The sequence below is a fragment of the Hoplias malabaricus genome, chromosome 8 (genome assembly GCF_029633855.1).
Source record: "Hoplias malabaricus isolate fHopMal1 chromosome 8, fHopMal1.hap1, whole genome shotgun sequence".
Taxonomy (NCBI): Eukaryota; Metazoa; Chordata; class Actinopteri; order Characiformes; family Erythrinidae; genus Hoplias; species Hoplias malabaricus.
The window spans coordinates 45,195,801-45,223,041 of record NC_089807.1 but is presented as its reverse complement, the minus strand read 5'-3'; the positions used below and the strand labels follow the sequence as shown (position 1 = coordinate 45,223,041).

The 27,241-nt window shown below is 45.3% G+C and overlaps 1 protein-coding gene across 1 annotated transcript in view; it reads right to left on the bottom strand.

Annotated features, from left to right (window-relative positions):
• Positions 1-24,007, bottom strand: part of sh3gl2a (SH3 domain containing GRB2 like 2a, endophilin A1) — a 34,898-nt gene extending 10,891 nt beyond the window's left edge. The window contains 1 exon segment of the mRNA XM_066678942.1: positions 23,810-24,007. Coding sequence (XP_066535039.1) covers positions 23,810-23,854 — 45 coding nt within the window. The 5' untranslated portion in view covers positions 23,855-24,007.
• Between the last annotated feature and the right edge of the window lie 3,234 nt (positions 24,008-27,241).

The following is a 27,241-nucleotide window of genomic DNA, read 5'->3' as shown; positions in this document are numbered from 1 at the left end:
AACCCCTCAGTGTCTGGACTGAGAACAGTCCACCGACCAAAAACATCCAGCCACTGATGAAGGACTAGAGGACGAGCGACACACACTGTGCAGCGACAGATGAGCTACTGTCTCTGACTCTACATCTACAAGGTGGACCAACGAGGGAGGAGTGTCTCACAGAGTGGACAGAGAGTGGACACAGGGTTTAAAAACTCCAGCAGCACTGCTGTGTCTGATCCACTCTACACCAGCACAACACACACTAACACACCACCACCACGTCAGTGTCACTGCAGCGCTGCTGTGATTGTAGAACTTCAAAGTGGTTCTGTGTGGTCAGTGGAACAGTGAGAACGGAGAGTGGAGAGGTTAAAAACAAGGAGGTGAGGGATTTCTGGTAAAACTCAATGTTTAAGACATTGTCGTTGTTTTTCGAGCAAAACCTTCTAACTCCATAAAACTGCCAGCTGCTGATTTTAATACAACGGTCAGAACAGCAGGAACGGTCAGTCACATGAAGATCAATGTGAGAGGAGCACGTGGTGGACAGAGGAATAGTCTATAATCCACACACACACACACACACAGAATCACACTGGGCTTCAAATAGCACTCTGAGCTTCCTGGATTACACACACACACACACAAACACACTGGGCAGATTACACACACACACACACACACACACACACACACAGAGCATGGGTGAGAAGGGAAGAGTTAGTGCTTAGTGGGAGGGAGTGAATACTTATTCAGTGGGAACATTATGATTTGTGACAGGATTGTATCACTATCCCCACTCTCTCTGTGTGTGTGTGTGTGTGAGTGAGAGAGAGAGATGCATGCTGCCTGACTTTGCCAAATCCAAGGAGGATCCTCGGCCTGAAAAACAACTTCAGCCACAGCTCTGTCCTCAGCCTCAGAAACAAATAAATATCCTCCACAAAATAGGTGTTTATTACTAACACCACTCCATCAGACTCAATACGCTCAGAGGAGAACACTAACCTCTGTTCATCAGACTCAACACGCTCAGAGGAGAACGCTAACCTCTGTTCATCAGACTCAACACGGTCAGAGGAGAACACTAACCTCTGTTCATCAGACTCAACACGCTCAGAGGAGAACACTGACCTCTGTTCATCAGACTCAACACGCTCAGAGGAGAACACTAACCTCTGTTCATCAGACTCAACACGCTCAGAGGAGAACACTAACCTCTGTTCATCAGACTCAACACGCTCAGAGGAGAACACTAACCTCTGTTCATCAGACTCAACACGCTCAGAGGAGAACGCTAACCTCTGTTCATCAGACTCAACACGCTCGGAGGAGAACACTAACCTCTGTTCATCAGACTCAACACGCTCAGAGGAGAACACTAACCTCTGTTCATCAGACTCAACACACTCAGAGGAGAACGCTAACCTCTGTTCATCAGACTCAACACACTCAGAGGAGAACGCTAACCTCTGTTCATCAGACTCAACACGCTCAGAGGAGAACACTAACCTCTGTTCATCAGACTCAACACGCTCAGAGGAGAACACTAACCTCTGTTCATCAGACTCAACACGCTCAGAGGAGAACACTAACCTCCGTTCATCAGACTCAACACGCTCAGAGGAGAACACTAACCTCCGTTCATCAGACTCAACACGCTCAGAGGAGAACGCTAACCTCTGTTCATCAGACTCAACACGCTCAGAGGAGAACACTAACCTCCGTTCATCAGACTCAACACGCTCAGAGGAGAACACTAACCTTCGTTCATCAGACTCAACACGCTCAGAGGAGAACACTAACCTCTGTTCATCAGACTCAACACGCTCAGAGGAGAACACTAACCTCCGTTCATCAGACTCAACACGCTCGGAGGAGAACACTAACCTCCGTTCATCAGACTCAACACGCTCAGAGGAGAACACCAACCTCTGTTCATCAGACTCAACACGCTCGGAGGAGAACACCAACCTCTGTTCATCAGACTCAACACGCTCAGAGGAGAACACTAACCTCTGTTCATCAGACTCAACACCCTCAGAGGAGAACACCAACCTCTGTTCATCAGACTCAACACGCTCGGAGGAGAACACCAACCTCTGTTCATCAGACTCAACACGCTCAGAGGAGAACACTAACCTCTGTTCATCAGACTCAACACGCTCGGAGGAGAACACCAACCTCTGTTCATCAGACTCAACACGCTCAGAGGAGAACACTAACCTCTGTTCATCAGACTCAACACGCTCAGAGGAGAACACTAACCTCTGTTCATCAGACTCAACACCCTCAGAGGAGAACACTAACCTCTGTTCATCAGACTCAACACCCTCAGAGGAGAACACTAACCTCTGTTCATCAGACTCAACACGCTCAGAGGAGAACACTAACCTCTGTTCATCAGACTCAACACGCTCAGAGGAGAACACTAACCTCCGTTCATCAGACTCAACACGCTCGGAGGAGAACACCAACCTCTGTTCATCAGACTCAACACGCTCAGAGGAGAACACTAACCTCTGTTCATCAGACTCAACACCCTCAGAGGAGAACACTAACCTCTGTTCATCAGACTCAACACCCTCAGAGGAGAACACTAACCTCTGTTCATCAGACTCAACACCCTCAGAGGAGAACACTAACCTCTGTTCATCAGACTCAACACGCTCAGAGGAGAACACTAACCTCCGTTCATCAGACTCAACACGCTCAGAGGAGAACACTAACCTCCGTTCATCAGACTCAACACGCTCAGAGGAGAACACTAACCTTCGTTCATCAGACTCAACACGCTCAGAGGAGAACACTAACCTCTGTTCATCAGACTCAACACGCTCAGAGGAGAACACTAACCTCCGTTCATCAGACTCAACACGCTCGGAGGAGAACACTAACCTCCGTTCATCAGACTCAACACGCTCAGAGGAGAACACCAACCTCTGTTCATCAGACTCAACACGCTCAGAGGAGAACACTAACCTCTGTTCATCAGACTCAACACGCTCAGAGGAGAACACTAACCTCTGTTCATCAGACTCAACACTAATCTCTGAATATTTTATATCAGACTACAGATCATATACAATATAAGCCCCCCAATACTGGTGTGTGGAACAGTGGAACTGTGTTCTCTGGAGTGAGTTGGAGTGGTGAGTTTGATCCAGAAATAATCTCCAACACCAGCCCCTGACCCTTACTGATGACGATGAGGCTGAACTCCATCAGATCCTCACAGCTATGTTCCACTACGTCTAGTGTAGACTCTGCAGGAGAGTGCAGTGAATGGAACACACTGCTGATAAAAACCTTTCGTTTCAGAGGGAACCTGTTACTGCTGCGTCACTGCTGCTGCTCAGCCTCACACACTCTTACGTAACAGCAGCAGAGTGTGTGTGGGTGTGTGGGTGTGTGTGTGTGTTGCTCCTCTTTTGTGCTAGTGGAGGAGGGGGAACCAGATGGCGACCCTGTTTGAGCGCACGTGTTTAAACAACCGTGTTTAAATGAAGGACTGAGTGTTCAGGTTCAGCCTTCACTCCCTCCATCCGCTCATCCTTCCTCGGCCCACTCTGGGTCGGTACTGACCACAGCCCACAGACCTGAGCACAGTACTGCTGACGATACCACAATTAATTCAACATTTTACCTCGATTGTGATTAAAGGTGGCATTCACAATTTTAATAAAAACACACAATGCTCTGGAAACCGCTCTAATGTGTTTACGAAGCCCCGGTGTCTGTAAATGGGTAAAAAAACAAAGCGTCTGGGTCCGGTGCTAGGCTTTCTCTCTCTCTGCTCACGGCAGAGAAACGCCACCTGGAGGTTTTTAAATGGATAAGAGACGAACCAAGAGAAGATGTACATGAGAGCACATGAACACACAGTGGGGGATGTATTCACGCAATTAAAAGAAATATTGACATAAGCAAGAATTACGTAGATTTGCCCAGGCCCTACATCACCCCCTCAGACCCTTACTCTGACTGTTTCTCCTGTCTACAACATCAGCTTCAACAACTGACTGTTCACTCTCTGCCTGGTGTATCCCCCACTCACACTCCTCCAACAGGGGGCGCTGTAATCAGATCCTCAGTTGGACTCAGATGGTGGTTTTATTCTTGTGGATAGAGTGGAGAAAAAAATAGAAAAAAGATCATTCAGTCTCTGCTATGAAAGAGAGAGAGAGAGAGAGAGAGAGAGAGAGGGAGACACACATCTCTCCATCATCTCCTTCTCTTTCTAGCTCCGTTCTTTCCTACACTTCTCTTCTTTTTTCTTTCCCCAGATAAACATCCTCTGTCTCCTCATCTCTTTTACACTTTCTCTCTCTCTCTCTCTCTCTCTCTCTCTCTCTCTCTCTCCATCTCTCTATCTTTTGTTCTTTCTGTGAATAAACACCCTCCTTCTCGCCATCTCCTACAGCCAGTAGGAGCTATGGAGGTGATAAACTGTGTGTGAAAGAGAGAGTGAGCTAGAGAGAGAGAGAGAGAGAGAGAGAGAGAGAGAGAGAGAGAGAGAGAGAGAGAGAGAGAGAGAGAGTGAGTGAGAGAGGGAGAGAGAGAAACAGAGTCAGAGAGAGAGAGAGAGCCAGAGAAAGAGAGGGAGCGAGAGAAACAGACAGAGAGTGAGAGGGAAAGACAGAGAGAGAGAGAGAGAGAGAGAGAGAGAGACAGTAAGAGAGAGAGAGTAAGAGAGAGAGACAGTAAGAGAGAGACAGACAGAGAGAGAGAGAGTAAGAGAGAGAGACAGTAAGAGAGAGACAGACAGGGAGAGAGAAAGAGTAATAGAGTGAGAGAGCTCTGAGGTGTTCTCAGCAGGAACCAGAAACTCTCTCAGAATCCTGCACTTCACACAGTAACACCTCCACCATCACAGCTTCATCTTCTGGAACGAATAAACGGCTCAGACACATTATATAATCTTAGCTTATTATTATAGTTTCATGTATTTATTCTGAGCTTATAAATTAATTCACTATATTAGCACTTTAATATAAGTAAGAATTAAAGGTGCATTCCCTGATTTTTCACAGTGAACGTGGTGTTGGAGATGTACACCGTGTTCTGACTGTAGCAGTGGTGGTGAATGGAACCAGGCGTCTCCATAGAACACCTTCTAGGAAACGTGGGTGACTGCTGGAGGTGGTGTGAGTGTGTGTGGCCCATAGGGGGCCCTGTCTCTGTGGTCAAGGTGAATGCTGGACATTGAGGTTGGAAAAGATGACTCCCTGATGGACCGTCTACTGTCCTCACGTTCTGTGAGGGGCTTTTACAGGAGGACATCTGCTTCCATTCACCTCCACCGTCCACTGTCCTCACTTTCTGTGAGGGGCTTTTACAGGAGGACATCTGGTTCCATTTACCACCACCATTCAACCACCAACACTGCTTTAACTTTTAATAATAATACCTGAGCATTTGAAAACTTCTGCTCAGTGTGTGCACTAACCAGTAACATTCCTCCCTCCTCTACGTCTGGGAACCAGTTACATTTATTCTCCCTCGAAGGCAGCGTTGTCTTCAGGGTGATTTTGAACAAAGGGGCAGATACAGTGTTCCAGGTGGTTGTTAGGGCACTGTTTGTGGGTTAGACTGTGGGCTACAGTCGGTGTGTGTGAGTAAATCCTGATCCTGGATGTGTCCTGGTTCTGAGTGTGCTGTTACACTGCTGTCGGTCAGGATTATCATCTACCTGCGTCCGGCGGGGCTCAGGAAACGGAGAGAGCGAGAGGTTTATAAACAAATTAGAATCACAGCGATGTGTTCGGCAGCAGGGACCCCGCTCAGACACAGAAATCTGCACCGAACCTAAGGCTGTGTCTCAATAACTCCTCCCTATGCCCCACGTCTCTACGTCTCACCAGCTTTTATCCAAGAGCAACACCCTACGCAGCAGATTAGAGTCTCTATAATTAGGCAGGGATTAAATCAGAGACCCGTTCAACCTCCTGATGACGTTCCTCCAGAAACAATGCGAGCTGCTCTCAAGCTAATAACTGCTGTAGTGTAAATAATAATAAAAAACCCTTTGTGAAACGGTGAGGCGCCGCTCCGACAGCTGGAGTGTTACAGCTCACACAGGAACGTGAACAAGAACAGGAACCTGAACACTCTTCTGCTGATGCTGCCCTTAAAACATGAAGTACATTCTTCCCTCGAAAGTCTTACCACTGTTCATATTTTTACCGATGTACAGCCACTTCTTTTCATATGTAAACGTGTGCTTATTCATTCATTCATTCATTCACTGTACCTGCTTAATACTGATCAGTGGTGTGCAAAGCAGAAACACACACATTACATTACACCACACACTCTCCATGACACACCTTTGGGCAGTTTCACTCACTCACCCAGTCTCTCACACACTCACCCTGTCATACCTTTGGACAGTTTCACACACTCACCCAGTCTCTCACACACTCACCCTGTCACACCTTTGGACAGTTTCACACACTCACCCAGTCTCTCACACACTCACCCTGTCACACCTTTGGACAGTTTCACACACTCACCCAGTCACTCACACACTCACCCTGTCACACCTTTGGACAGTTTCACACACTCACCCAGTCACTCACACACTCACCCTGTCACACCTTTGGACAGTTTCACACACTCACCCAGTCTCTCACACACTCACCCTGTCACACCTTTGGACAGTTTCACACACTCACCCAGTCTCTCACACACTCACCCTGTCACACCTTTGGACAGTTTCACACACTCACCCAGTCTCTCACACACTCACCCTGTCACACCTTTGGACAGTTTCACACACTCACCCAGTCACTCACACACTCACCCTGTCACACCTTTGGACAGTTTCACACACTCACCCAGTCACTCACACACTCACCCTGTCACACCTTTGGACAGTTTCACTCACTCACCCAGTCTCTCACACACTCACCCTGTCACACCTTTGGACAGTTTCACACACTCACCCAGTCTCTCACACACTCACCCTGTCACACCTTTGGACAGTTTCACACACTCACCCAGTCTCTCACACACTCACCCTGTCACACCTTTGGACAGTTTCACACACTCACCCAGTCACTCACACACTCACCCTGTCACACCTTTGGACAGTTTCACACACTCACCCAGTCTCTCACACACTCACCCTGTCACACCTTTGGACAGTTTCACACACTCACCCAGTCACTCACACACTCACCCTGTCACACCTTTGGACAGTTTCACACACTCACACAGTCTCTCACACACTCACCCTGTCACACCTTTGGACAGTTTCACACACTCACCCAGTCTCTCACACACTCACCCTGTCACACCTTTGGACAGTTTCACACACTCACACAGTCTCTCACACACTCACCCTGTCACACCTTTGGACAGTTTCACACACTCACCCAGTCACTCACACACTCACCCTGTCACACCTTTGGACAGTTTCACACACTCACCCAGTCACTCACACACTCACCCTGTCACACCTTTGGACAGTTTCACACACTCACCCAGTCACTCACACACTCACACCTGTGGACACTTTCACAAAATCAACCTACAAACCAGTGTTTGGACTGAGTGAGGAAACCAGAGCACCCAGAGGAAACCCACACAAACACAGGGAGAACACAACTAACATTCTATCTATCCATATCTATTTAGTTATTTCTTGAATAAAAGTGAGACAGAATTATCATCCCATTGTTTAGAGTAGAACCCTCTTTTAACATCAAAGTGTGGAGATGGTTATAATATTCTGGCTGCTCAGAGTAAATAAACGGCTGGTGTGAGTCCCGATCTCTGAATGAATGACCAGTGGCTACAAATAGCCTCAGAGCGTGTAATCTTCTCTCACGGAGGATGAAAATAATTCACTTAAGGTCACCACACGCCGTTTCCAGAGCCTTCTCTTTAGGGGGGGGGGGGGGGGGGGGTATTTACAGCTCCTCAAGCACATGTCCCTCAGGGAACTCTCCTGAGTATCTGCATGTATTAGGTGTACAATTAAGTTTCACACAGTCATAGGCCAATCACAAGCGATGGCATCCGATCACGTCTGATCACATCTGATCACGTCTAATCACATCCGATCACGTCTAATTACATTCGATCACATCTAATCACATCCGATCACATCTGATCACATCTAATCACGTCTAATCACGTCCGATCACGTCCGATCACGTCCGATCACGTCCGATCACGTCCGATCACATCTGATCACGTCTAATCACATCCGATCACATCTAATCACGTCTGATCACATCTAATCACGTCTGATCACATCTAATCACGTCTGATCACGTCTGATCACGTCTAATCACATCTAATCACATCTAATCACATCTGATCACGTCTGATCACGTCTGATCACATCTAATCACATCTGATCACATCTGATCACATCTGATCACATCTGATCACGTCTAATCACGTCTGATCACGTCTGATCACATCTAATCACATCTAATCACATCTAAAATTCGGAGATAATAGGATTCAAAGTTTTTAAGCCAGACAGGAGCAGGTTGAATGGGTTTCACTGGAAACAAGGAGGTTACTTTTGGCAAAACTGTCATTTTGATAATAGACATTATGCCAATGAGGGACAGTTGAAGGGTCATTCAGCGCTGGGGGTCATTGTATACTGTTGTAAGTAATGGTTCAGATTGAGTTTGGGTAATTCTGGGTATTTCTAAAAACTCAAGGATGGTTTACAATCAACACTGCCATTCCTATCAACATTCAATCCACACACACACACATACGAGAAGCAGCAGCCAAATGCACACAGCGTACTGTCAACAAGGAACGAGTGTCCGCCTGGAGGCACTACTACATCAGGCACTAGAGCTTCACCCTCGAACTCTCCATCACTGCCCTTCGTATCGTCCTCAACCAAAGCGCTCGCTCCTGGAGAGATGAGTCCTCACAGCTGAACTCACAGAGACAATAGCTTTATTGAAAGCTGCCCAAACGTATGCTAATCCTCTTAGCCGTGGTCATGAACCTCTCTGGTGTGAAACCAAGAGAGCACTTGAAGAACATGATCTTCAGCAGCAGACAGAACTCATCTAATGACTCAAATACACACTCAGAGACAGAGTGAGAGAGTTAGCCAACACTATCAGCACCACACACACACACACACACACACTATAACCAGCTTCAACACCACCACATCTCTGTGGATCTTTTTAACCCTCAGGAGTCACTTCCTCGTGACTGGTTCTAGAAGAAGCATAAAAACAAAGTTGTGCCGAGCACTCGCCGATTTCAGTCGACTGCGGAGGCTCTGCTCTGTGTTCGTTTGTGTTTCCTGAGGATAGACAAAGTGGAGACAGAGCTCATAATTTAAATGCGATTTTAAAATAATCAGGCTCCCACATGAGTAACGCTGCACGCAACGGGACGGGACTCGCACTGCATTTATTTTAATATCTTCATCATTTTTGTTTTTTTAAAGAAATGGAGAAGTGTTGGAATCCACTGAGTCTTTAATTTACTACTGAATATAGGGAGGGGGAGCAAACAGGAGAGAGAGAGAGAGAGAGAGAGAGAGAGAGAGTGGTGTTTGAGAGAGACAGAGAGAGAGAGAGAGACAGAGAGAGAGTGGTGTTTGAGAGAGACAGAGAGAGTGAGAGAGCGAGTGTAAGAGAGAGAGAGTGAGAGAGCGAGTGTAAGAGAGAGAGAGAGAGAGAGTGTGGTGTTTGAGAGAGACAGAGAGAGCGAGTGTAAGAGAGAGACAGAGAGAGCGAGAGACAGAGAGAGAGAGAGAGAGAGAGTGGTGTTTGAGAGAGACAGAGAGAGAGAGAGAGCGAGTGTAAGAGAGAGACAGAGAGAGAGAGAGACAGAGAGAGAGATGAATCAGGTTTAAAAGGCAGGGAGGGGGTGAGGGAGACGGATGTGTTACTGTTGTAGAGGCGTGTGATTGAGGAGCTGAAATTCTGCTCAACACTGGAATCAAAATCAATACAGAACCAGAGCTCATCCCTCACTGTCTCTCAGCAACACACACAAACACCACAACACAACACCAACTATACAATACTGCGCAAACAAACACAACACCAACAAAAACAACTATACAATACTGCGCAAACAAAAACAGACACAAACAACAACACCAACATCAGCTCATCCCTCACTGTCTCCTAACAACACACACAAACAACACAAACACACACCAGAACGCCAGGCCTCTCCTACAGTGAGACAGTGTTGGAGTTGAGATTTCAGTGCAGAGTCAGACATCGATGTACAATGTAAATAAAACACAATTTCACACGATGGTTCCTCTGAGACACGTGCAGCTGCTCCACCGCTTCTTTTCGAGCTGAGCTCTCACAGTGCTTCAGACAGACAAACACACTCAGAGGAGAACACTAACTGCCCTGATCCCTTACACTGTCTGTGACTGCATCTCTGGGGATTATACTGCTTTAACACTGACACTTCCTGCACTCACTTTAAGAACTGAATTATACCGAGAAGTTAAACTCATACAACCCTGAGATTTATCTCTTATTCTCACTCTACACTGACTCAGCTCCGAAAAACAAACACTGAGGTATTAAAGGTGCATTAAAGCGTTTTGAAAAGGAGTGAGTGCAGTCAGAGAGGGAGCCCTGGGAGTTCCTGAGGCTCTGAATCATCCAGAACTGAACAGAACAGAACCAGCTCAGTTCCAGGAGAAACTGCATCTAATGGAACTCTAATGGAACGGTGAAGCCAGAGATTTGCAGCTCTGGTAAACATGCAGCATTTTAGAGTGTTGTGATCACACACACACACACACACACACACAGCTTCTCTGTAGACATTAAGCTGAAGATGCCAAGAAGGGCCTGTCAGCTCAGAGTGTCTAATTAAAACAGCATTTTTACATCTAAATTCATCCCCTCCAGAGGCACACGTCTCTCTCTCTCTCTCTGTCTGTGTGTGTAAACCGCTCTGACCCCTATGAATCACTGCTATCCTTTACAAAGCAAACCTCTTTATCAGAAACCCCTACACACTTTGTATAATAAACATCTCCTGAGCATGTTCATTTAAAGATGACGTTCACAATTTTATTCATAAAACCCTGTGTATAAATCTCTGAGTGTGTCTCCTCTCCATGTGCTGCTCTACAGTTTGCTCTGGAAACCGCTCTAATGTGTTTACGAAGCCCCAGTGTCTGTAAATGGGTAAAAAAAACAAAGTGTCTGGGTCCGGTGCTAGGCTTTCTCTCTCTCTGCTCACGGCAGAGAAACGCCATCTGGAGGTTTTTAGACAACGGAGAGACTCCAAACGCTGAAAAGCACCAACCGAGATGAGGATGTTGCTCTATTCCTGCTCCATAGGGGGGTAACACTGACTTATTTTTGCTGTTACAGTTACATTACTTAAGGTGGAACTGACTCTAAATTCAGGAGAGCGCTAACTGCATGAAAGTAAACACAGAGCGAAAGTGCTACAAAACTAAACAGCTCGAGTTACTCATGAGTTCACACACACCGCTCCACCTTAAAAGATACAGTCGCTTCTTACTCACACACACCGCTCCACCTTAAAAGATACAGTCGCTTCTTACTCACACACACCGCTCCACCTTAAAAGATACAGTCGCTTCTTACTCACACACACCGCTCCACCTTAAAAGATACAGTCACTTCTTACTCACACACACCGCTCCACCTTAAAAAATACAGTCTCTTCTTACTCACACACACCGCTCCACCTTAAAAGATACAGTCGCTTCTTACTCACACACACTGCTCCACCTTAAAAGATACAGTCGCTTCTTACTCACACACACTGCTCCACCTTAAAAGATGTGGAGCTTCTGAATGTAAACAAACCAGAGAGAACTGCATTTCCCCACAATCATATACGTTCGTTTCTTAAAAATTCTGTTCTATCCAATGTCTTATTAATTTAATTCTCTCTCTTCCTTCTGTCTCTCTCTCTCCCCATCTCCCTTTCTTCTCTCTCTTTCTCTAATGTTGCTACACATGGGGCTCAGTGCTGATGAGTCACTGTGAGGCTGTGATTAGTGTCTGACGAATGTTCCCACAATGCAGTGGGGCAGGGCCGCCTGTCGAGAGAGAGAGTGCCGTACACTAGTTATTACAGTCATTAGTTATTACTGTTATTACACTGTAATTACACTGACCCTCCGGCCCACGTCACACACAGGACACATTCATGTCCCACACAGGCCCATCACAGTCAAACAGCTCAGTTTACACCAACAGGGCTTCTCATCAACACACGCGCACACACACACACACACACACACACACACACACACAGCATGATTAAACACTCTTAAAACACCTGTGAGAAAGTGAACAAGTGAGTGTGTGCGTGTGTGAGATGGAAAATGCTGTATGTTTAGAGAGAGGAGAGGAACAGGAGATAGAGATAAATAGACAGAGAGAGAGAGTGAGAGAGAGAGATGAAATGATAGAGAGGGCTGAAACTTTATCACCACTGCAATGGCAGTCAACATGATAAACGGTTTGAGGGTAAGCATGACTCCTCTCTCTGTGTCTCTCTCTCTCTGTGTCTCTCTCTCTCTGTGTCTCTCTGTCGTGGACATGTTGATGTTGTGTTGGACCCCAGCACAACCACAAAATGGCGGATGGGGACACAGTGTAATGCGAATGAGGTGGGGGCGACCTTCGTGAGCCGCTGGAGTGCGTTTCTCCACGTGAACGTGATACTGAGGGTGTACACCACACACAGGACGGAGGTTAAAAACAGCAGTAAATCATTTGACAGCGTTCTCCGGGGGGGCCTCAGTCACTGAGTGTGTGCTGGTAAAGATCAGTCATCCTGACAACAGTGTGATCAAAGAAAAGTACGCTTTAATCACAGATTTGACTAATATTTAATGTCAAGTTAACGTTGGGAACATTCTGGACTCTCAATATTCATTCTCAGATTAAATTTAATTTCATTCTGACTGAAGCTGTGTTCACACCTGCACATTTTGATCCGGTTTAATCGGGTACCTTTTCACTTTTGGTGTGGTTGGTTTGTGCAGGTGTGAACGCAGTAATCGCACTCGGATTCAGACCAAAACAATCGCACCCAGACCACCTCCTCCCAAAGGAGCAGTTCGTTTGTGATGAGAATGTGATTCGTTAAAAATCAGGTGAACTACTCTGAGCTAAAGGGCTCCCGTAGTCAGGTGTGCTTTAAATTATGGGATGGTACATCACCCAGATAATTGTCAGTGCTATAAACAAGTGCAATTGCTGCCGCTGCTCCGTGTTAAACTGCACAGAAACATGCACGACTCCACAATACACGAGCGTCTTCCTGTCTGTACTTTCTTGATCCCGCCCCCATACAGTTCTGACCAATAAGCGAAGAGAACGCTCTCACATGGTTTGTAGTGATGCATTTTGGTGCCCTTTGATTTATCGCTGTGTGAAAACAAATGGAACTCAGGGGAAAACACTCCAAGTAAACAATCTCGTGAATTAAATCAGATCAGAGCGAACGGACTATAGCTGTGAAAACACCCTTAGTGTAATATTTTTCATCGTGGCACAGGTGAAGTGTTTCACAGTTTAACGTCATAAACCCAAACACAGCAGACACTCCCTGACCTTCAGATGGTCTGTTTCCTCTCTGTGAGTTAAACCCTTACTCTACATTTTCAGGTTCTGAGGAAAAGCTCTGTGTCCTTTATGAGTGTGGTCATATGAAATGTTTCAAGGTCACATTTGATGCCGTTGGTGGAAACACAGATTGAACCCATCACTCTCAGGGGCTTTGAAAGGAAAGGATGGATAATACAGACTGCCACACACACACACACACACACACACACACACACGACTGTAATATCACTCTGCAGTTGATGGGGGTCCAGTAACTACACTTGCCTGGACTTGTTGTGGTCTGACAACCCTCAAGGAACCGAGTTATAAGTCACTCTCTCAGGTTCGAGTAGGAATTGTGTGTGTGAAAGTGTGCGTGTGTGTGTGTGTAAAAGAGAGAGAGAGAGAGAGAGAGAGAGAGAGATCAGGGATTATCCTATGCACTTGGGCTTAACGAAATAAAGAAGCAGCAACGTTTAAAACACTGCCTCATTTCACTCTCTGTCCCCCGTCCTGTCCCCTCTTCTCCTTCCATTGTCCCTTCCCTGATCTGTCCTTTTCCTGCCTAGTTCCTTTCATTTCCTGTCCTGTCCTTACATTATTATCCCAACGTCCAGTCCTCGTCTTGTCCTGTCTCTTTACTGTCATTACTCATACTGTCCACTTCCTCCTTCTGTCCCTGTCCTTTTTGTCCATTTCTCTATTTCTTTTTTTATCTTTCCTTTCTTTTCCTTCCCTCTATTGTCCCACACCTTTCTGTCCATTTACTCTTTTTTCCACTCAATGCACCATCTTCTCAAAGCACTGCAGCTCGCACACACACATTCGCACACACACATGCGCACACACACGCGCACACACACTCACACTCACACACTCACACACACTCACACTCACACACTCACACATTCCTGGCTCCTGTGGGCATCAGCGGGATCTGAAGCTAAATTCCTCTGGCTGACATCACACATCTCTCAGAGATACACTGCCATGCATGCACGCATGCACGCACACACGCACACACAGAGAGTGTTACTCTGGAACTGAAGGCTTGAATCTCTATTCTTCTAGAAGAGCAGTCAGTAATGTAGTATTCATGAAATCAGTTTCTGGTAGTGGACCTGTAGTTCTGGATCTTAAACCCGCTCCAGAGAACAGTTCCACTGCTCCACAGCCCAACGCTGAGGGGGTGATTACCTTCTCGACCCGTAACTGGCCGAGTCCAGAAAATGTTGCAGAGGGTTTGTCTCGTTGTGAAGATGAGGAGAGAGGGTGCAGGTGTGAATGTGGTCTATGTTTCACAGAAAAGCACAAGGGAAACAAAAACACTAGCAGATAAACAGAGGCGCACGTAAACACAGGACCACCGTTAGACCCAGTTTACTGGAGCATGTGACCCAGCGAAATGTTGCTGTGCCCCACTAAAATCGCACCAGTAACTAGTCAACTATATCCTGACCTGCTCAGCAGAACTACAGGACACGGCATGCAGATTCACTACAGGAACTACATTTCCCACAATGCACCAGTATCTTTCAGAAAGCTTAAGCAGCTCATTCAGTTTTCTTTGTTATTTTTTCCACAGAGTGATGGACATTTGTAAACATTTAAGCACAGTTCAGCCAAAGGACGGACAACTCACAAACATGTGTTTTTGTTACTGCCGCTAATTACAGTTTAACCCTCAAAAATACACATTAAAGCACTAAAGTAATTTGACGTTCCCTGCCCTCGTCTCTGAGAATGTTCCTTTAAATCCTGTCAAATCTGAACTGTTCAATTTCAGAAATAGTCCTGTTAAATTAGGAACAGCAGAAGGTGATTACACACACCACACCTCCTCTCGCGTCTCCAGGAACCCGTGTGTGTCAGAAGGACATTGTGATAAAGGTTACAAAACTGAGACGACTGAAACTGTTTCTGTTATTTGTTCAAGAAAGTGCACATTAACAATATGACCTTCATTTATAAGCTCTCAGGATTAAAGGTGCAGTACAGGATCATTACTGTCATTAAAGGTACAGACAGTGTAGTGTATCTTTAAAGGTACAGACAGTGTAGTGTATCTTTAAAAGCTACAAACAGTGTAGTGTCTCTTTAAAAGCTACAGACAGTGTAGTGTATCTTTAAAAGCTACAAACAGTGTAGTGTCTCTTTAAAAGCTACAAACAGTGTAGTGTATCTTTAAGGGTACAGACAGTGTAGTGTATCTTTAAAAGGTACAGACAGTGTAGTGTATCTTTAAAAGTACAGACAGTGTAGTGTATCTTTAAAAGTACAGACAGTGTAGTGTATCTTTAAAAGCTACAAACAGTGTAGTGTATCTTTAAGGGTACAGACAGTGTAGTGTATCTTTAAAAGCTACAAACAGTGTAGTGTCTCTTTAAAAGCTACAAACAGTGTAGTGTATCTTTAAGGGTACAGACAGTGTAGTGTATCTTTAAAAGGTACAGACAGTGTAGTGTATCTTTAAAAGCTACAAACAGTGTAGTGTATCTTTAAAGGTACAAACAGTGTAGTGTCTCTTTAAAAGCTACAGACAGTGTAGTGTATCTTTAAAAGCTACAAACAGTGTAGTGTCTCTTTAAAAGCTACAAACAGTGTAGTGTATCTTTAAGGGTACAGACAGTGTAGTGTATCTTTAAAAGGTACAGACAGTGTAGTGTATCTTTAAAAGTACAGACAGTGTAGTGTATCTTTAAAAGCTACAAACAGTGTAGTGTATCTTTAAGGGTACAGACAGTGTAGTGTATCTTTAAAAGCTACAAACAGTGTAGTGTCTCTTTAAAAGCTACAAACAGTGTAGTGTATCTTTAAGGGTACAGACAGTGTAGTGTATCTTTAAAAGGTACAGACAGTGTAGTGTATCTTTAAAAGCTACAAACAGTGTAGTGTATCTTTAAGGGTACAGACAGTGTAGTGTATCTTTAAAAGCTACAAACAGTGTAGTGTATCTTTAAAGGTACAAACAGTGTAGTGTATCTTTAAGGGTACAGACAGTGCAGTGTATCTTTAAAGCTACAAACAGTGTAGTGTATCTTTAAGGGTACAGACAGTGTAGTGTATCTTTAAAAGCTACAAACAGTGTAGTGTCTCTTTAAAAGCTACAAACAGTGTAGTGTATCTTTAAAAGCTACAAACAGTGTAGTGTATCTTTAAAGGTACAGCAGTGTAGTGTATCTTTAAAGGTACAGCAGTGTAGTGTATCTTTAAGGGTACAGCAGTGTAGTGTATCTTTAAGGGTACAGCAGTGTAGTGTATCTTTAAGGGTACAGACAGTGTAGTGTATCTTTAAAAGGTACAGACAGTGTAGTGTATCTTTAAAAGCTACAGACAGTGTAGTGTATCTTTAAGGGTACAGACAGTTTAGTGTATCTTTAAGGGTACAGACAGTGTAGTGTATCTTTAAAGGTACAGACAGTGTAGTGTATCTTTAAAAGTACAGACAGTGTAGTGTATCTTTAAAAGTACAGACAGTGTAGTGTATCTTTAAAAGCTACAAACAGTGTAGTGTATCTTTAAAAGCTACAAACAGTGTAGTGTATCTTTAAAAGCTACAAACAGTGTAGTGTCTCTTTAAAAGCTACAAACAGTGTAGTGTATCTTTAAGGGTACAGACAGTGTAGTGTATCTTTAAAAGGTACAGACAGTGTAGTGTATCTTTAAAAGTACAGACAGTGTAGTGTATCTTTAAAAGCTACAAACAGTGTAGTGTATCTTTAAGGGTACAGACAGTGTAGTGTATCTTTAAAAGCTACAAACAGTGTAGTGTCTCTTTAAAAGCTACAAACAGTGTAGTGTATCTTTAAGGGTACAGACAGTGTAGTGTATCTTTAAAAGGTACAGACAGTGTAGTGTATCTTTAAAAGCTACAAACAGTGTAGTGTATCTTTAAGGGTACAGACAGTGCAGTGTATCTTTAAAGCTACAAACAGTGTAGTGTATCTTTAAGGGTACAGACAGTGTAGTGTCTCTTTAAAAGCTACAAACAGTGTAGTGTATCTTTAAGGGTACAGACAGTGCAGTGTATCTTTAAAGCTACAAACAGTGTAGTGTATCTTTAAGGGTACAGACAGTGTAGTGTCTCTTTAAAAGCTACAAACAGTGTAGTGTATCTTTAAGGGTACAGACAGTGCAGTGTATCTTTAAAGCTACAAACAGTGTAGTGTATCTTTAAGGGTACAGACAGTGCAGTGTATCTTTAAAGCTACAAACAGTGTAGTGTATCTTTAAGGGTACAGACAGTGTAGTGTATCTTTAAAAGCTACAAACAGTGGAGTGTATCTTTAAAAGCTACAAACAGTGTAGTGTATCTTAAAAGGTACAGCAGTTGTGTTAGAGTCCAGTTGTGTTTCCTAAAGGTTCATTACATTCTCCTCTCCAGAAGGAGAGGGGGATCTCTGTAATCTTTCATTATACAACTGTTAAGAGTACAGACATGTGTCCTAATTAAAGGTACTTTATGTGTTCTCTAGTTAAAGGTACTGTATGTGTTCCCTTAAGGGTACAATGACTGTGACAGTTTTTTTTGACACTATGCTCTTTGGCAGAGTAAAGCCCATTTTAGTGATGATTCACTTAACAGGCTTTTTACTAAATGTACTTCCTAAATTAACAGTGGTCCTGTGACTGATTGTGAACAGAGGGGGGCAGCAGTGACTCTCTAAATTCTGTAGAAAAGGTAGGACCAGAAACACACCTGAAAACCACCAACGGGACGTTTAAAAATAAAGAGAACAGGTACCTTACAGGGACACAGAGACACAGAGACCAAAACCCAACAGAACGGCGCGTACACGGGAGGCCAAGGCAGAACCTGGGAAGGGAACTGTCATAAATACGTGATTTCTGATATGACTCTGGATATTTTAACATAATTAAATTAACACTCTGTTGAATAAAGAGGCTCCATTTTGCAGCAGTTCCTCACAAATTCAGCCGAGAGCCCGATGGAAGCGTCAGGTTCGGCTCGGATTAAAAAGCTCAGCGATTATTCCTTCAGCAGAGAAACTGCAGCTGATCAAATCATAAAACATTACAAACCCAGCCCCAACAGCACACCTCTCACATCCACACACACACACTGACTGTTAACTCCACTGACTGCGTACAGACGCCTGGAGTGTTCCCTGCTTTTATTCCTCATTGCTCACTAGCAGCACAACACAAGTACACATGCAGAAAGAGAGAGAGAGAGAGAGGGAGAGAGAGAGAGAGAGAGGGAGAGGGAGAAAGAGAATGTGAGGCAGAACACACTGCTCTCTACCATGCTGTGTGTGTTGGTGTGTGTGAGCATTTCTGCTGCTGTTTCTGCTGCATTTGAGGAACCATCTGTTCTTAAGAGCTGCTTTGAGTCACCCCCCAACACACACACACACAAACACACACACTAGTGATGTAAGAACCTCATGCCCCCCGCCCCCACCCCTCACTCCCAGAGTTTACCTCCATTCACCAGGACAGAAATAACTCAGCCTTCGCTGCATCACTGCCTCGAGTCGTGCGTCAGTAAACTCACATTTCTCTCTCTCTCACACACACACACACACACACACACACACACTAAAGGGGAAAACCTTTTAAAATGTTCAAACTTCCTCCAGTGTTGGTGAATGGAACCAGATGTTAATCATGTGACGAACAGCTGTTACATTCATTCGTTCATTGTCTGTAACCCTTTTACAGTTCAGGGCGGCGGTGGGTCCAGAGCCTACCGGGAATCATTGGGCGCAAGGTGGGAATACACCCTGGAGGGGGCGCCAGTCCTTCACAGGGCTGTTACATTCAAGTAAAATAAATAAATATATAATCCATGTCCAAATAAAACCATCTTTCTCCAAAACAGTAACTTTACAGAAGACGGAATATAACTTCTTCACTCTCAGTGGAAGTCAATGTAAAAAGATGTTATTCAGAGTCATTCTGGAGCGTTTCTATTGGTCGATTCATTATGAGATTTATACACAGTGTGGAGGACAGCTGCTGGGTTCAAATGATGCTGTAACTAAACACACACACACACACACACACACACACACAGACACACACATACACACAGAGACAGACACCCACACACACACACACACACACACACACACAGACAGACAGACAGACAGAGACACAGACACACACAGACAGAGACACAGACACACACACACACACAGACAGACACACACGGGTTTGATGAGATAAAAGATAAAAGAGTGGAACTGACTTTCACCACGGCCTTCTCTCTGAGCTGAGGGTTGGAGCTGTAACAATGACCACAACATTACAACACCACGCCACAGTGCAGACGACCGCAGGGAATCGCAAACAACCGCAACAAACATGATGTAAACCTCTTCCCTTTTGAAGGTCTTTGTTTGACTCTTCAGCGTGTAATGGACGTCAAACTAATTTCTTTAAAACAATATGAAAAGCGAAAGGTTAAGAGTGTGGGCTTCTGAACTGCTGCTAAACCGCTGAGAGTCTGTAGTTCCCTACCCTCCTCCAAACGTTACACAGGACAGTTTCTGCAGTGCTAAACCCGGAGCAGCACACACAGAGGAGAAGACGTTTTCCTGAATTCAGCCACAGCCCCAATCACCGGACTAATATTATCCACAGCATTCAAATGGGACTTGGGTCCGGCCCAGATAACAGCACGAGATACCGAGCCAGAAAACCACATAAACAAGTGTGTGAGACAAAACTGAGCGACACAGACAGAGGTGGTGAGTGTGTGAGGGGCTGATAATTGTCGGGGTGTGAGCTTTCGTCACCTGTTTGCAACATTAGCCCAATTACTCAACGTCAGTACGCACCGTTAATGCTAAATGATAAATACAGAGCAGAGTTTCAAAGTAAGACAACGCACATCCACATTCTGCTTGGATTACAGCAGCATTGTTCTGTAAAAGACAGGTGCAAGTCTAGTTCAGACCCAGAGAAAACATTTGTCACGTTATGAAAAGGAAAATATGATGGAGACCTGAACAGATGAGCAGCTGGAACGCTATAAAAAACAAGAAAATATTTCACTTTCTGAACTACAGCGACTAGTTTCCTCAGTTCCCAAACGCTCACAGAGTATACACAGCGCCAGTCAAAAGTTTGGACACCTTCTCATTCAGTGTTTTTTATTGTTTTCTCCATTGTAAATGAACGTGGAGGACATTAAAACTATGAAGGAACTCATATGGAGTGATGTAGTAAACAGAGAAGTGTTAAAGAAACCACACTATGTTTTATACTTTAGACTCTTCACAGTAGTCCCCCGTTGCTTTGATGACAGCTTCACACACTCTCTCCGTTCTCTCAGTCGGCTTCATAAGGTCGTCACCTGAAACGGTTTTCAGTGAACAGCTGTGGCCTCGTCGAGAGTTAGTCTGTAGAACCGCTCCCTTCTGAATGTGTCTGAGACTGTAACTGGGGCTGTGCAGAGGTAGGGGCTGGTACACAGCTCTATACAGTGACTAGCTCCACTCCACCAATCACTGATGAGGAGGTGTGTCCAGACGTTTGACTGGTGCTGTATATATGGCAATGTGAAAGTTACGGTTTTATATATATTATATATTTATACGAACACAGCAGCTCTGCTTCACACTGAGAACAATTCAAAATGAATGGACCAATAGAAATGCTCCAAAGTTCCTTCCATTCAGAGTCAGTGTGGTGTTCTCCTGTGGGTCTCTGTTAGGGTTAAAGTGTCTAACACAGTGTGGATCGAACATCGTAAATGTGCTGTGTATTTTGGAGATGTGTCATTAGAGACACTATAAAGGGAGGCCATTTTTAAGTGAACTACGGCTTTAAAAGCTGGGGTTGGGAATAATAGCTCACACAGATCAGAGCCTGAAGGCCAATCTGAGGAGATTAAGAGAGAAGCCTTCTGTCACGGCACGAGGACACACACACACACACACACACACACCAAGCACTAAACCAGAATAACAGACTGTCCACTCAGATGACCTTCATCCTGTTGGTCGTAGGAGCCTTGTTCACACTGTAACTGCAGAAACTCCATTAAACTCCATTCAACTCCATTTTAATCTCATCTGAGGATTTACTACTGAACCATTTACAACCATCACTCATCACTGTATCACACTTACATTCTTACAGTTCACTGAGAGAGAGACACAGAGAGTGAGAGAGAGAGAGAGAGAGAGAGACAGACAGACAGACAGACAGAGAGAGAGAGAGAGACAGACAGACAGACAGACAGAGAGAGAGAGAGACAGACAGACAGAGAGAGAGAGAGAGAGAGAGAGAGAGACAGAGAGAGAGACAGAGAGAGAGAGAGAGAGACAGACAGACAGAGAGAGAGAGAGAGAGGCAGAGAGAGAGAGAGAGAGAGAGAGAGAGAGAGAGGGAGAGACAGAGGGAGAGACAGAGGGAGAGACAGAGGGAGAGAGAGAGGGAGAGAGAGACAGAGAGAGACCAAGACGAACATTAGGAAATTAAACCTTCCCACCACTAAGCGGTTTGAGGCCGTGCTGTACTCTGAAGAACCTCACACACCTCTCAGCGCCGCGACTGAGGAGTGACCCGATCACAACACAACACCACAGTAACATCAAAACATCTCTCCACATCCTGGAACAACGTCTGTGCTGCATCACTCAGCTCCGTCTCCAACAGCGCCGCGTCTCAGAGGTCACAGAGGTCACAGCGAGCTGCCACTGAGGTTAAAGGTCAGAGTGGTGTGAGGACAGTGTTACGCAACTGATCTCTGATACTTTGAGTGTGTGTGTGTTTGAGAGAGAGAGAGAGAGAGAGAGAGAGAGAGAGAGAGAGAGCTGCTTTGTTGCACAATGAGATTTCTCTCTCAGCTGGTAACACCATTAAAGTTGCAATCAGTCATTTTCACCAACAAAAAAAGAGGAAACTCTTTATAAAAATGATTATTCTTCTTAATGAATGAATTACAGCTCACTGCTCATCTCCCTGAATGTTTATGCAGCACAGAGTGGGTCTCCCACATGGGAGCGACTGTGGTAAAATGGGGTTTATCCACTGCAGGGTCCCTACTACACTCTACTGGACTCCACTAGTCTTTCCTCCTCCTCCACCGGGTGAATCAGGTCCTGGTTCTGGAAGTGGGTTCTTGTTTAGTGGCTGTTCTCTCGTGGTTCAGAGCGAGTCGAGTAGGGACTAAACCGTGGCGTGTAAACCTTGCAGAGCGCTGATCGTCCAGAGAGAGTCGTCACTCTACGCCACGCAACGCAGACGACCAGCACCAACTCTCCATCTGTAAAATCTCCAGCTGCAGCAGAGATCACGTTTGTTTTTATCCGACTCACGACGGCAGCTCGTAAAATGACGCCGTGGTCTTTTGAAGAGGTTCAAACGCTCCTCGGATCGGTGGCCGACGAAAGAATCCAGCGAGAGCTGGACGCTGCAACAAGGAAGGAACAAACTCTACTGATCTGTCTGAACTGATGACGGAGCTGTGTTCAGTCCCAAACAACAACAACACGCCGATACACCATGAGTAAACACCGCTTAACGTTACCACCGCCGTTGTTGTGGTTTCCAAAGACCACTGTTCCCCTTAGAGACGGGGTTAGAGACGACACTGATACATTTCAGGGGAGAATCACTGTAATGGGAAAGCACCCTGTACCAGAGATTAAAAAGAGAGTAGAGCCGAGTAGAGCACAGTAGAGTAGGGACCATGCAGTGGGAAAGCGCTAAAACAACGTTACTACAGACTCTCTGATATCTCCAGGACAACAGGTGACTATTGAACATGTGTCACATGAAGCAGAATCACTGAAGAATACGATGGACAGTTTCTTTAATGTGAATGAGACACACACTTAACACACACACCAGCGCCATGCATTTCCACCTTAACACAGTCAGTGCTGCATTAACACAACACAGTGTTGCATTCCCCACTGCAGTGCTGCACTAACACTGCAACACTACACACACACACACACACACACACACACACACACACAACCCTCATTCCCTCAGTTCTGATCCGGGCACTTGCATGGGCTCGTGCCCGCGTCCTCGTGAGGAACCTATTTACTACTGCACTGATGCACGAGCCAATGTCGCGAGGACACTACCGCAGACACCGTGTAAAACACCAACGCGAGCTCAACCACGAACAAAAACACACACAAACAAAACCCGCGTCGCGCGGGATGCAGTGCTGCTGTAAACACGCAGTCACGCGCACGAGCACGCGCGCAGTCCCACAAGGACGAAGGCTGCGTTGTTAATGTCCGCGAGCGCGCGCTCACCTGAGTGGCTTTGTGGAACTGTTTCTTCAGTCCGGCTACAGACATGGTTCCGGCTCGGTTCCGTGTGTGAGTGAGTGTGTGTGTGCGGGGGGGAGAGTGCGCGCGCGCGTGTCTTCACCTGGTTTGTGTGCTGTGCGCGCTCAGTGTGTGTGTGTGTGTAGGAGTGTGTGCTGCAGGTGAAATCCTCGCTCGTTTCCACCACAGGGATGTCCCGCAGAGTGGGCGGGGCTTAGTGCTGATCAGACCACTGATCACCAATCACAGCGCAGCAACGCATATGACGTCACACGGACTACCCATCTCTGATATGCAGCGTCACGCGGTCCAAGATCCCTCCATCCCTCTCTCCTTCTGTCTTTCCCTCAGTCAGGCCACCCGTCTCTCTCTCTCTCTCTCTCTCTCTCTCTCTCTCCATACTTCACTCTGTATCTCTTTCTCTTTCACCATCCCTCAGTTTCTCCACTCCTCCCTCATTCCACTATCCTTCATTCCCTTTTCACTCTCCATCTGTCACTTCTCTCCTTCCACCTCTCCCTCCTTTCACCAAATCTTCTGTAAATCCTCTGCTCCATTTTCACATGGAGTCAATTTGTCCAGTGTCCCTCCTTCTATCTCTCCACCTTTCCCTTCATTTCTCTGTCCATTCATCCATTCCACCTTAACAGCTCATCACTGTCTCCTTAATATCTCTGCAGTTCCACCTTAACATTTCATCACTGTCTGCTTAATATATCTGCAGTTCCACCTTAACATTTCATCACTGTCTGCTTAATATCTCTGCAGTTCCACCTTAACACTTCATCACAGTCTCCTTAATATCTCTGCAGTTCCACCTTAACATTTCATCACTGTCTGCTTAATATCTCTGCAGTTCCACCTTAACATCTCATCACTGTCTCCTTAATGTCTCTGCAGTTCCACCTTAACATCTCATCACTGTCTCCTTAATATCTCTGCAGTTCTACCTTAACATCTCATCACTGTCTCCTTAATATCTCTGCACTTCCACCTTAACATCTCATCACTGTCTCCTTAATATCTCTGCAGTTGTACCTTAACATCTCATCACTGTCTCCTTAATATCTCTGCACTTCCACCTTAAAATCTCTGTGGTGTCTCCTTAATATCTCTGCACTTCCACCTTAGAATCTCTGCAGTGTCCCAATATCTCTGCACTTCCACCTTAACATCTCATCACTGTCTCCTAAATATCTCTGCAGTTCCATATTAACATCTCATCACTATCTCCTTAATATCTCTGCACTTCCACCTTAAAATCTCTGTGGTGTCTTCTTAATATCACTGCACTTCCACCTTAACATCTCATCACTGTCTCCTTAATATCTCTGCACTTCCACCTTAACATCTCATCACTGTCTCCTAAATATCTCTGCAGTTCCATGTTAACATCTCATCACTATCTCCTTAATATCTCTGCAGCTCCACCTTAAAATCTCTGCAGTTTCACCTGTATCTCTGTAGTGTCTCTTTAATGTGCTGTAGTCTCCTGGAAGACACTGAGATCAGATGGAGAGAAGGTGGAGACCGCAACGTGTCTCACAGTGTCTCATTTAATCTGGACACAAACGTCTTTCTGTCTCCTGCTGTTTGTTCTGAGGAGATTTAGAAGAGCCTCAGTTAAGTCTGAGACATCAGCGAGACACAGTTGAGCAGTCAGATGTCCCTCTGGGTCTGGGTCTGGAGGTCTGAGACGGAGTCGGAAGTGACCTCACTGTCCCTCGGAGTTCTGAGTCTATTCTTAGCTCCTTCACTCGAGCAGAGCCCAGGATTTTTAAAGCCACAGCCCTGTGGAGGAGCACATTCACCGGTGGCTACAGTTCAACTCTGTAATCTTCATTCAGAAAGAGGGATGAACACGATTTGAAGCAGCTGTGTTCCTTTGGCTCTCTAATGGAACACGACCCTCAGTTTTTCATGTTTAAGTGTTTGAATTGATATTTTGTTCTTATTTTTAACTCTAACCCCATGTTCCTCAGATCACAGGGTGCTGACGTTGGGGGGAGGAGGGCAGTAAATGCTTCCTTCAGAACAGTGAAGCACAGCATTGAAGATAACGTTAGGAGGAGACACTGGTTTTGTTACGTGAAGTAAACACTAATAGACTCGCCCCCTGCTGAGTGATGTGGAACAGGGGAGGCACACCCCACTCACCCAGAGAGAGTGAGAACAGTGTGTGTTATTGGAGTCCTGGTTACGGATGGCTGCGGCATCGCTGATCTCTACACGTCTCGCGCTGTTTAATGTAAGGACTGTGTGTTCTTCCTCTTTGTCGACAGTGTTGTTGGCGGCGCTGTCGAGGAACGGCAGTTCTGCTGGTAACGGAGGAGCGTACTGCAGAAAACCAGCCAACGGCACAGAAGCACCTTCTCCACCGCAGCAGAACCAGGGTCCGGAAAATGGAGACGGCTCCAAAGGCTTCAACAAAGAGCAAGTGGATGGAGTTCAGAGGTCAGACGTCTCTTAGGTTTCTGTCTTTAATTACTTCACTTTTATCTCAGACTTCAGGAGAATGATTTCATTAAAGACTAAGCACCACTTAATGGAGCTCCGTGAATATTCCACATTATTGTAGTCACTGACAGATATAAGTATGAATTAAAATGAAAATAGCAGCTTAATTTTCTTTAAAACTGACAATTTTATTAAATTGACGGAAAAACCCGAGCTCTCTACGGAAATTCTTGAACGCGACCGTGACGTCACTGGTGGACAACAGCTGAACAACGCCGCGGTAAAACACCGTTATGACTGACTGTTATGACAGTATCTACCTAAATAACCAACATTATTCATGACAATAGCCTAGCAATAAGCTAAACTCAAATGTAGAGGTACCGTTATTCTTGTAAATGTGATCGAAGTCGAACTCGAATTCATCCGACACTATAAACCTCCGTAATGCAGCTACGTAGCCGAGTATAATCTGAGCCACCGAGTTTAGCGAGTCAAGCTAACGTTAACTAACACCAACTAAAACAGGCGAAGTGAGTGTCCTTACCCTGTTTACCTCCATGTTACAGAGGCTCTTGAACACCTTTCGTTGGTGTCCTTACATGCCCATATTGTTGGAAAAGCGCCAGTGAAATGAGCTACAGATAACGGAGTGAGCGGAGGGTCCTTTCCAAAGTGTCCGTTTAAAGTGGACAAATTTAGTCCATTTTCTGGATATTTTGGGATCTTTGGGCCATTTGTTCACAGATGTCCCACTGTACATTGAATGATTGCAGCCCAGTGAGTGTGTGAGAGTGACTGAGTGAGTGATTGGGTGAATGTGTGACTGTGTGTGTGTGTGAGTGTATGTGGGTGACTATAAGTGACTGGGTGAGTGTGTGAGTGTCTGAGTGAGTGTGACTAAGTGAGTGATTGGGTGAGTGTGTGAGTGACTAGGTGAGTGTGTGTGTGAGTGACTAA